The sequence below is a fragment of the Stegodyphus dumicola genome, chromosome 7, assembly GCF_044657685.1.
Source record: "Stegodyphus dumicola isolate Sdum_Otavi_A_Nest chromosome 7, ASM4465768v1".
Taxonomy (NCBI): domain Eukaryota; kingdom Metazoa; phylum Arthropoda; class Arachnida; order Araneae; family Eresidae; genus Stegodyphus; species Stegodyphus dumicola.
In genome coordinates this window covers 152,569,120-152,581,690 of record NC_140774.1, presented here as the reverse complement: position 1 = coordinate 152,581,690, position 12,571 = coordinate 152,569,120, and the positions used below count along the sequence as shown (strand labels likewise).

Sequence of the window (12,571 nt, the reverse complement as noted above, 5' to 3'; positions counted from 1 at the left end):
GTTTTCCCCTTTGTATACCAACCAGTTTCCCTCATAAAGTCCTCCATGAAAGCATCCCCCCTTAGGCATATTAGTCCTTGTGTGCTTTCAGGGAAATCAACTAAACCAAGCCAAGCCAACCAATGTAGTTTTGTTTAATATTTCAACCCATATTTACTGTTATCATAAAAGTCCCATGTTTCTAAACAATTTCTTGAAAACAAGGAAATTGGAGACTGTAAGTTATAACAGATATAACATGGATGTTTTCAAAATGTTTCTGGAATTCCATCTTAGTAAAACTCAAATCACATAAATGGCACTTCTTCATACTACAGCTGTAACTTTTACCATATTCTGCACATTTGTGTGGACAGAGCAAGTTTTGTTTTGAAGGGGGGACCTTTTTGATAAACATCACATGTAATTCAGCAGACAATTCTTAATATAGGAGATCATTTAATTAATTAACTTTGAAATTAGATCAATAATATGTGCCTGTAGATTTTATCAGAATGAATAAGACTTTGAACTTTACAAACATAAAAAGAAGAAACATAAACGTAATATTAGCATCCCTAATAATGACACTTAGCGTAATGAATAACTAAACTGTGATAATTCAGGCTTAAATTCTGCAGTGTGTGATAGAAGCAAGATGAAATTTAGCAGAACAGCCATAATACATTGCCAATAGTGGTTACTTAAGCATTAACCATTTGCTAAAGTGAGACAGTATTGAAACTCATACCATTTAGCAATCAAGGAACACAAATGCATCCCAAAAAAAGAAGAGAAGAAAAACCATGTTCTGTGCTCATTGGTTAATATACATCAGATCAATCGCAATATTGCTTGACTGGACATTTCAGATTTGCCTTGCTTGATTATTCCATCAATAAAGTAGCAGACAACAATATTTCATGAACAAAAAGACAAAGTTTAACTTTTAGGGATAATCTGGAGGGGAGAGAACTAAATTATTTCAGATGCTAAAAGTCATATTTTTGAGTGCACCTTATGAAATATTAAACTTAGCTTCGTAATGATTATTAAGCATTTTAAGAGCAAAATGAAGTCAAGAAAAACCTATTATAAATCGTACTGGTGACAGTGCGATTGAAAATCGCTAGTTCTACATCTACACAGAAGTGTTGCTGCATACCTATTTTTTAAAACTTGAAAAATAAATATCACGGACAAAAAGACAAAGTTTAACTTTTAGGGATAATCTGAGGGGGGGAGAGAACAAAATTATTTCAGATGCTAAAAATCACATTTTTGAGTGCACTTTATGAAATATTAAACATAGTTTCGTAATGATTATTAAGCATTTTAAGAACAAAATGAAGTCAAGAGAAACCTATTATAAATCGTACTGGTGGGAGTGCGATTGAAAATCACTAGTTTTTAAATCTACACAGAAGTGTTGCTGCATACCTATTTTTTAAAACTTGAAAAATAAATATCAAGAATAGAATGATTTAATTATATAAAAATTTTTAATTTTTTTAATGCTGAGTTCTTCTTAGGCTCAAAATATTACATAAATATCTTTTATTGCATTAACATTCAAGATTTTCATTAAGGACAATATATGTGTGATCATACATTAGAATATTTTTGGTGGCAACTTGTATTTCTCCTGTAGAATCTGGAATTTCAGATACACTAGGCACTACTAAAGATTGAATTTGCTGTGTTCCACTCATTGCATTTTTTAGAATATTGTTTGCTAGTTCCAAATATTCGATTACTTTATTGTAGGCATCTTCTGTTATTTCAGTTACAGCATTAGAAGATACTATTATTTCTCCAGCTAAATTTATAATAGGCGACATTGTGGAAATGTCTTTCTCATTTAACTGGACTGTTACTACATCAGAAACATCATTAATTTGACAAAATGTTTCATCATAACACTCAGGAACAACAACATCTGGCCAAGTGGATATTATACATGCATGTATGTGTTTACAGATAGTAAATTTCACTAAATAATCTATACATGTACAACTATACATGTGAATGCATATTTTGCATGCTGTACAGGTCAAATCACAAGTCAAATGATCAACATTCTCTTTTGTAACAATATAGGAATAATTTAGTTGGTGCTCAGATGCTACTCTGTAAGATCCTTCAGAAACATATGTGACTTTATTTTTTGCTATTAATCTACCTTTTGCATGACTTTCCTGCATGTCATGTTTTATTTGAGTAGGCTTTTTCTTTAAAGATATACTCCTTCTATCAAAAAGTTTATCTCTGGTTAATTTTAACAAAGCTTTAAGATAATTATCCAATCGATGATTTTTTTTGCCATCTACATAAATACACCTGATAATTTCATGAAAAGCCTCAAAATGTTTATTAGTTTTTATGCCCAGTTCTACTCGATGACATAAGGCCCACTGTTTAATACGTTTGAAATAATTCTTCTGAAAGTAATCATAATATAAACTAGTACTTGGATTTTCTTTCAAGTCATTCTCAAAGCATACTAATAAGTTTTCAAAACGTTCAGTACTAGATTCATGAATTAGAACCTGGAGATACTGAAACACAGGTGTTCGATACTGTGGAATTTTAATTTTTCCAAGATGTTTTTGTAAAGTTTTAATTACATGCCATGAGCTAAGTAAATGATATTTAGGTTCGCCCATAACTGCTGACCAAGCCTTCACAATTCCAGGTATATCAGCCGTAAGTAAAATACTGCATTTGAGTTCTTTGCTAAGACTAGCCCTAACACTCTTAAAAAAACAAGCCATCGCTTTAACATCTGTACGGTTTGTAATACAAGTTGCAAACGGGTAACCGATTGCATTTTCATCAACAGTCAGAACTGATACTGCTTGATAATCATACCTATTTTTTCCAATAGCAGCATCAATACAAAATGTTTCTGAACAAAATGTTGCCACCATTTTAACTTGAAATGAGGAAATAAGTATAATCATAAAGTCATCAATTTCAAAATGCCCAGTTTCATCTACTTCACCCTGACGCTTGTAATACAGTGTGGCCATTTCTTTACTTAATGCCAGTTCTTGGATTAAAATTTCTACACTTGCTATGTCATCAGGATGATAATTAGGACAGTCTGACAAGAATCTCTTCATACTGTGCAAAGCTGGGTTATCTATAGGATGAAGAGTGTCTGCATTAACTTCTGCTTGACCATTTAACATTTCATCCAAAACATTATCAAAGGAAACTCCCATGGCAAGGTTTTCTGGTGAAGAAAAAGTAAAAATTAAATAATATTGAGATAGGTTTCGATTATTGAATTTTAACACTGTAAATAAACTGCACCGTTAATGAAAAACTAAAACAGTTCAAATATTTAAATAATAAAATAACAGATGTCACATATCATATGTTTGTATTACACATATTTCACACCGTAAATTGATGCAGTTGAAATTTATACAAGCAGAAGAAGGAAATGACTATATGACAAAATTGAAATGCATATACAGTCAAAAGCCTTTAATCCGGAATGATCTATAATCCGGACCACAAAGCTACAAACTTTCTGCGCATGTGTCAACACATAATACGTTAACACATGCGCATAATACGTTTACACATGCGCGTTTAATGTATAACGGACGATATAAGCTAAGCTAAAATTATCTGATTATCTATTTCAGTTAATGTTGCTGGTTACGTTGTTCCTTAATCTTCTAACTGGATCCAGCTTATTATTTTTTGCAGACTGTTAGAGCAATTTTATAAAAGTAAGCTTGAACTTTCGATTATGTCAAAAAGAATTTCCGATTCTGGAGCTACCAAAGGATCTAAAAAGCGAAAGCATGTTCCGATGTCCATCAAACAAAAAGTGAAATTGGTGCAAAAAATGGATAAAGGCATATCCTTTGATTCTCTAATCATTCTGAAATATGTTTATCAATTTCACACTGCTCTGCAAGGGGGGAACAATGCGGCGCGCATTGAACTGGAAGTTGATCTGTCAGCACTATCCTTATCTTCAGGGCAGATGTTTTTATTTTATTTGGCTTATAATTCCTTACTAAATGTAGTATTTCATCTCGATGTACTCCGTCTTTGATATGATTTAAATCAAACTCCTTGTCATTATAAATATCACGAATACACATCAAATAGTTTTCTGGTTGCAACCATTAAACACCATTAAATGGAGAGATTTTCTACTGAAATTAGGAGAAGAGTGGTACATATTGGCTTCCAAACTCCCAAAGATCCTTCTTGAGTCTTCAGGGGAAACACATAAAAAGAAAACAGATATAAAGAGAAAAAGTGTCAAGTACAGACATGCAATGGAAACAAATCTCTAGAATATTGTACAACTCGTTCCAAATTTGTGTGCGGAAAATGCAATGGAAAAATGTTAAAAATTTTTTTTGTATCAACTGCATTAATTTTTAATACATATGGGTAATCTCTAATATTTTAAACATGAATAGAATTGAAACAGAAAAAATGGAATTGAAATGAAATGATTTACATATTCCATTCAGCTACACACATAATGATATAACTGAAACATCAGAGAACATTTCTCATTTTTGGATTTAGAGAGTGAATCATCCTCCAAGTACGTACATAAAAAATATTATTATACAAATTGTGTTTTATTTTAGTTAACATTAGTTTTAATTTGTGAAACCATTTATTTGAAATCAATTCTTATATAAAATCCCTGAGTTATTTGAGTAATTGTAGTATGATCCAATTGATTGCCATGTACTCAATACATTTACAGTATTTTAAAAAGTCAATAAATTATCATGTGATATTAAATATAAATTATGAAATACATATAAAGTATGTATTTGTGCCAATTGTATGGCATTTAAAAGTGTTTTACCATTGTTATTTCAGTACTTTCATCGAAGGGTCAAAATGACCCCTTACCGCCGTTCCAGTAGGTAAGATTTTGCCGCCATTCTAGTGTTAAACAGAAAGTTGTAACATTATCAGATTCTAAGCAGAATATAGTTGCATCCCTATCATTTAACTCTAAAGGGCTGTTCACACTAGGGTTTATCTGAGCTAACGGAGACAAATGACGTAGCCAACCCATCTCCAAAACCAGTTTTCCCCCCATAGAGCAGCAAGTTGAAAAATCTGAACTGCAGGCATAACGGAGCTAGTCAACACATGGAACTGACTCCGTTAGCTCAGATAAACCCCAGTGTGAATGGCCCTTAACAGTATTTCTGAAAGAAACTTGCACTATTTAGGCTTCATACACAGATAATACTAGAAGCCAATTAGCCCAAATCCTAATTGATGCTGGTTAGCGAGCTCCAGTTTTAATGGGGACAAAGTGTCATCATCTATAGCGCAATAGCACAATTTTCTTTTATCAGCAAAAAGGTATTGCCAAGAGCTTGAATTTGATTTTCGTTTTATGCTATTTTGTCCAATAGATGCAGAGTAATGATCTTTTAAAGATTCGACTCCATTGTCTAAGCGATCGCCATTAATAACAGAGCAAGGAAATGCCAATATCAGCGAAATGCTATTTAGTAGCGTTTTTATAGAAAGAATACCTCGGCTCCATCTGTTCACCCAGCCAAAACCGACATACCATTGGATAGCTGATACTTTCCGCCCACCCCTGATACAAGTTTGAAAGCAGTAGTGTTATCGTGTGTGATAATACTTTGTGTTTAAAAAGTGTCGAAAAGTGCATATTTCCAGGATACGTTTATATCTCATGATCCTTTGGGAGTATTGAAGAGATACAGTAGTAGCAAAGTGGGCTTCCTTATTACCTTTATTTTGATGTGCATCTCATCTTAATTAATAGTCCCAATAGCTCTATTTTTATAAAGTCCAATAGTCCCAATAGCTCTATTTTTATAAAGTATTAATGTTTAATTACGAATTTGGAATTCATTTCCCCCTGCCTAATTCCCCTGTTCGTCCTTGATAATCGAACAACGTCCATTGTCCAGCCCCCTCTACATTGCCTTACCCTCTAAGGTCACTTGGAAACTTTTACAGAAGTCAACTCTGCACTGCCATATAAAGGACTTTGCAAGAACTACTTTCTCATGTGCTACTGTTTACATCCAGGACTCGGTTCTTTTCCCGGTAGCACATTGGTATATTCTTTCAGAATCGTACCAGTAGAGCACGAGTGATTTATTCTAGCGTAGCATTTCCTCAACTATTAATACTTTTCCCTCTAACACCCCATGGTTATTTTTGAGCATATTACTTGTTGTCAGTATATATATATTTTAAGTTTATTTTAATGATTCTCACATTTCCTGTTTTCAGTAATATTTTTAACATATAGCGTGTAAAATATTAACTGAGTATTGTGTTTCTCGGATATTTTAATCTTAATTTTCTGCTTTGTTTAATCATTTTAGTTCTGAAACACCATGCTTTCCGAGTAATAATATCAATTATTCAATCAATAATTCTCAATTATTGTGCTTTTTAGAAATTGTAATGTATATTCTTTATGATTATCCAGTTTTGTGCACCTCGGTTAATAAAATTTTAATCTTCTGCATTATTTTTGTATTATAATTCTCATGTACTGTGCTTTACATGTTAATATAATGTTAATTTTCTGCAATGTATAATAAATAATTTGCCAGCTTATTGCATACGGCTAATATAATTATAATTTATTGCATTATATAATCTTTATTTCTTTAATTTCTGATCCCTCCAATGCGCTAACAACTCCATACCAATTCCACATCAATTCCCTTACCCTTTCCTCCTCCTTTATCTCAACTCCCACTAACAAATTTAATTAATTAATTAATTAAGTTCACTATTTTTCATTCCTCCTGCCACCTCATATGTAGATTTCCAACTTATCAGTGGTTATCCCCATTCAGCAGGTACTTAAGTTATAATTTATTTATATTCAGTAAACTTTATACTTCTTACCAGTCTAGTGTATTGCCAGCATTAACAGTTTGTTTAGTACTTTTTTGTTGTTGGTGGTGTTTAACTAAATTTACCTGTTTACAGTGTTGCTTTAATTTTAATATTCATAGTATTCTCTTATCATTCTATTTTTTTTTTTTTTTAAATTACATTATTATTCTGCATTCACAATTATCTCCGAAAGCATGGTAAATCTGTTATTCAGTCAGCATCGCTTATCTGAGACTTATTGTGCAAGTAATTTTCTTTGTGTTAGACACCAAGAGATCTTATTATTTTAGTACTTTATTTACTTTTGTTTGCTTACTGTATTATATTGTATGTCAGCATCCAATTGTTTTGCAACTGTATAATTATGCCATATACTATATCACACACACACAAACCCAGTGACGACACTGAAGGCACTCACCCTCCCACCCCAAACACCTCCAACATACTGTCGGAAGTAGCATCCCATTCAGCAAAGTCGCACATGTCAGTGCCTACATCTGCCTCTGTCATCTACTCTCGCTGCATGGAGATTGCAAACTCATGTTACAGCCTCAGATACGTAGTTCCCAATGCTATCTAGGAAGAGCTAATCTCTCTATTATCACCTAGCTAGCAACAAAGAAAATGAAATTTCAGCAATCGCCAAATCCTGTGAACAACAACCCTGCACCGTTGATACAACAGCAGCAACAACAACTCACAGTGCTGGTCAAATCATCCACAGCCTGAAATTCCAAAGGACACCACCAACTGTGATAACTATGAAGCACCGAGTATCAAAGAAACCTACGCAGAAGTTCTGAGGCAAAAGAAAAAAGGCCTCTCATCTATCCAAAGGATGCCTGAAGTGTGCCAAAATTACAAGAAAAACTGCAAGACATATTCCCGATTGAAAGCATTATAACTCAGATAAAAAAGATAGTACCGATAAAACAAGGTGGACTTGCAATACATTGCACTTCACAAGATGATGTAGCTAAGCTAGATAACCTCCTGAAACAGATGGAAAAAGCAACTGATCTAATCCATACCATGGTACCAAAGCTAAGAACCCCTAAGTACACCATCCAACAACTGCCGCCGAATACAACAGCTGAAGCAGTACACACTGCACTTGTAAAAGCTATGAACAGCAACATCTTCAATTTCAAGCCTCTATTTAAACTCAAGGACAAATACAACACAATCAAATGGATTGTGGAATGCAATACTGTTTCATTCCATAAATGTATGAACCTACGAACCGTCCATTTTGGCTGGCACAGCAGTTCCATTACAGAATTTATAGGTGTTCACAGATGTTATCACTGTCAAGCGTTTAGCCACCACTCTAAGGATTGCACCTATCATTCACACTGCACTTACTGTGGCGGCAAACATCAGGAAAGCGAATGTAAATCTAATAGCCCCAACTGCATAAACTGTGAAATAAACAACAAGCATTTTGGTGCCGAATACTCATGTGACCATTATGTCAACTATTGTGCATGCTACAGAGAAATTTTGAGAGCAGAACGCAATCCAATGAGTAGTCAACTTTCAAGCAATGTTAATATCATAGAACACCATCCCACAGCACTCCTCCATCAATCTAATCGTCAAAATGGAATTAAAGCTCTGCATATCAACCTTCAGCATTCAAAGATAGCCACCGACAATTTAATACAATTTATATCAGAGCAATATCATGACACAATTTTCATGCAAGAGCCATACTGCAACCAAGGTTCCCCAAGAAACTTACCACTAACATGGAAAGTCATATCCTGGCAGGACTCAAACATTACACAGTCCCCGAGAGCAGCCATCATTGTGCTTAATAAGTCCTGGACTCCACTCGTTATCAAAGCACACAAAGATATAGTCACCATATCCATTACTACAGCAGAATCACAAATCTACCTCACTAGCGCCTATGCATCACCTATCAAAGACCTTGATAATACCCTGCAAGAAATAAAGACGACTATCCACATTAGCAATGTCCCTCACGTGATCAACGATGATTTTAACGCACAGAACAGCCTCTGGGGATTATTCACATACCACCCCAAGAAAAGCAGAAATGGAGGACTTTATTAACTCAGACAATCTAATCCTACATAACGACCCTGAGGATTTACCCACTTTCACCACAATCAATGGAAGAGGATGGCCCAATTTGACTCTCAGTACACACCATCTAACTCACAAAATCCAGAATAGGAAGATCAGCGAAGATGATTCTTTCTCCGACCACAAATACATCACCTTTAAAATTGCCCATAAAATAGAAAACATACAGGCAAAATGCTTCCGAATTAGTAGCAGCACAGAGAAAATGTTTATCAAACTATTAAGTCCAAAACTTGAATCCATTCTACAAATCCTCACCCAGACTAAATCCAAAGAAGATGTCAATATACACTGCTAGCCATTAAAATTGCAACACCAGGAAGACATGATCTAAGCAACATCAAAATCACATGAAAGGAAGAAGAGGTTGGGATATGCAAATGATTAGTATTCCAGTGCATTTCGAACAACGCAGGAGGGAGAAATGACACCTGAAGCACTATATAAAAGTAAAGTTATGTAGTGGATTTCTCATTTGGAAAGCGCTTTGCAAGGTCGGAGTTTGCTCTGAATATTGCGTTATGCCTCAAATAATAAGAAGAAATGCTTACCAGCAAGTGTCGGAATACGGTAGAGGCAGGATCGTTGTCTATCGAAAGTGTGAATTATCACTCCGTCATATCGCCCTCGTCGACATCAAACCACTGTCATGCGAATATGGAATCAGTGGGTTGCTGAGGGTCATAATGAACGGCATTCAGGATCTCAACGCCCTTCCCTGAATAACGCCCGAGAGGACAGACATATTGCCAGGTCAGTCCTGCGAAACCGTACAATCACATCACGGGCCATTAGTCAGGAAACAGGCATGCTTGCTGCACACCCAGTATCTGTTCATAAGGTGTGTTGATGCTTGCAGTAGCGTGGACTATCAGCATGGTGACCATTACTTTTTTTTCCTTGACAATGCAGCATAGAGAGAGACGGCGACTCTAGTGTGCCAAAAGACAAAGCTGGAATGCCATTTTTTCAGACGAGTCCCAGTTTTGCATGCAATTATTCTGATGGCCGTAAACGTGTTTGGAGGCTCTGAGGAGACCACACGTTGCGTGCTTGAATTCGATATCGGCATAGGGGTCCTGCACCTGGTGTGACGGTTTGGGCAGCCACTGGGTACATGACACGCACATCTCTAATTTGGATCGACAGTAATTTGAACGCAAATTGGTACTTTTCTGACATCTTAAGTCCAGTGGCTGTTCCCTATCTTCGAGGCCTGCCAAACGCAATCTTCCAACAAGATAATGCAAGACTACATGTTGCAAGTCTTGTTCGGACCTTCCTCGATACACAGGATATTCGATTGCTGCCCTGGTCTACGCTGTCTCCAGATCTGTCACTCATTGAAAACATCTGGTCATTGGTTGCTTACAGACTGGCCAGCCACCCCTTTCCAGCTAATACGGTTGATAAAGTAGCTAATACGGTTGATAAAGTGTGGCAAAGATTTGAAGCAGCATGGAATGAGTTGCCCGTTTCTGTCATCCAAGCCAAGTTTGACTCCATGCCTAACCGTTTAAGGGTCTTTTTAGCTGCTAGGCGTGGTAGCAGTTTCTACTAATTTTGCACCCCTATAAACACCCAAACTAATTACAAATTTATTCATTTTGTTTTCATGTCACACTGTTTACATGCATAAAATATCTTTTTTGTATTCGCTTTCCTTCATGGTGTTGCAATTTTAATGGCCAGCAGCGTATATGCATTACACTTCACACGACTTATTCAAGAATGCTGCCATGCATCCTTCAAACAAAAGTCAGCCACCAATGAAACAAAAACTAACTGGTGGACCAAAGAACTGCGTGCAGATCGCCAAAGACCAAAGCGCTAAGATGAAGATTTAAGTCCCGCACAAACGACAAAGATCGTACAGCAGCATGAGCCGGATACAACAGGCAAAGGGCAATTTATAAGAAGAAAATCACGGAAGCTTAACTCAAATCTTGGACCTCCTTTTGCACCAAAAACCAGAATACTTATGGAACACTCTATAAAAAGGCTACTTCAAAGACTTTCAAGCCGACACAGATACACACGCACAACAACATGCCAACGTCACGACAGAAGCCTTAAACAACATCCTAGACCAAGTGTTCCCACAGGACAACAGGGACGAAGACACCCCAGAGCAACGAGAATTAAGAACCGCCATTAATTCACCAAACACCCCAAATGACAGGCAATTTACAAAGAAAGAATTACCGCAACTCGTCAAAACACTCAACAATGCAAAGGCACCTGGCCCAGATGGTATTTCAAATCAAGTTTTGAAGATAATCTGTAAAGTCAGCCCAGAAATACTCCTAAATCTTTACAATAAATGCCTGAAATACAACTGCTTCCCGGACTGCTTCAAGCATGGGCAAATCATATTGTTCTCAAAGAACAACAAAAAACCAGAGGACCCTCGCTCATATCGACCAATAAATCTACTACTACCCATGGGAAAGCTCCTTGAACGACTTCTGGTCAATAGAATAAAATACTACATATATTAAGACAATAGAATAAGTAGCAACCAGTATGGATTTAAAACCAAAAACTCAACCACTCACACAATAGATGTAGCAGTCTCCGAAATACAAGCAAACTAAAGCAATCAAATGCATTCGGCTCTCCTATGTCTTGACCTGCAAAATGCATCCGACTTGGTGGCCAGCTGTCAAGCAGGTTCTCAGGGAAATACAATGCCCAAGAAACCTGTACCTTATGATTACGGACTATCTCAAGAATAGACAAAGCGTAGTAATCTGTGACAATACCATAATCGCCAGAAAACAAACTAGAGGATGTCCCCAAAGGTCATGTATGAGCGCGGACATCTGGAACATCACCTTTAATAATATTATTGATCATCAGTGGCCAAATCACACAAGGATTGTAACCTTCACCGAAGGCACTGCCTTCGTAATCCAAGGATCTACATGAAGACAACTAGAGAAAAACTGCAACACCACCCTTAATATATTCAACAACCTTTGTCATAGAATAAAACTTCAAATATCACACATAAAATCGCACACAAGCCAGGACAAACAATAACCAGGAACCCCATGCTGTGAATTGAAAACAATAAAATAAAATGTGTGAAGACCATTAAGTACTTAGGACTCACCATATATCAGAAATTCAATTGGATACCGCATCTCCAGGAAAATAAGCTAACCACAGCCAAAATCGCAAAAGCATTAAGGGCGATGAAAGGATATTCCTGGGGCCTTAATCATCGCATTATGAAAATTCTATTAAAGACAGTAGTCAATAAAATAATCACCTATCTGGGCTTTTCCCATGACAGCGAGAAAAATTCAGACTCTTAATTCATTTAAGAGAATTAATTTTAAGAGATTTCTTGATCAATATTACCCAATCATTCTTAACAACCTCCACCAATGCACTGCAAACAACACTAGCAATTCAAACAGAAATCGACGCACTGTCCACAATGATCCTAATTCCATGTACAACGGCATAATTTTCAATCCACAAGATTATGAAGAAAAGCCATCTAAATATAACAGACATCCCATTCTGGGTCTTTACAATCTCCATTGCAACCTCAACAAGC

The 12,571-nt window shown here is 36.0% G+C and overlaps 1 protein-coding gene across 13 annotated transcripts in view; it reads right to left on the bottom strand.

Moving 5' to 3' along the window:
- Nucleotides 1-1,462: 1,462 nt before the first annotated feature.
- Nucleotides 1,463-12,571, bottom strand: part of LOC118186517 (uncharacterized) — a 102,107-nt gene continuing 90,998 nt past the window's right edge. For all 13 annotated transcript variants that reach the window (XM_035356629.1, XM_035356627.2, XM_035356628.1 and 10 more), the window contains one exon: nucleotides 1,463-3,217. In XM_035356629.1, the coding sequence (XP_035212520.1) occupies nucleotides 1,545-3,217 (1,673 nt within the window). In that variant the 3' untranslated portion in view covers nucleotides 1,463-1,544. The remainder of the gene's footprint in view (nucleotides 3,218-12,571) is intronic.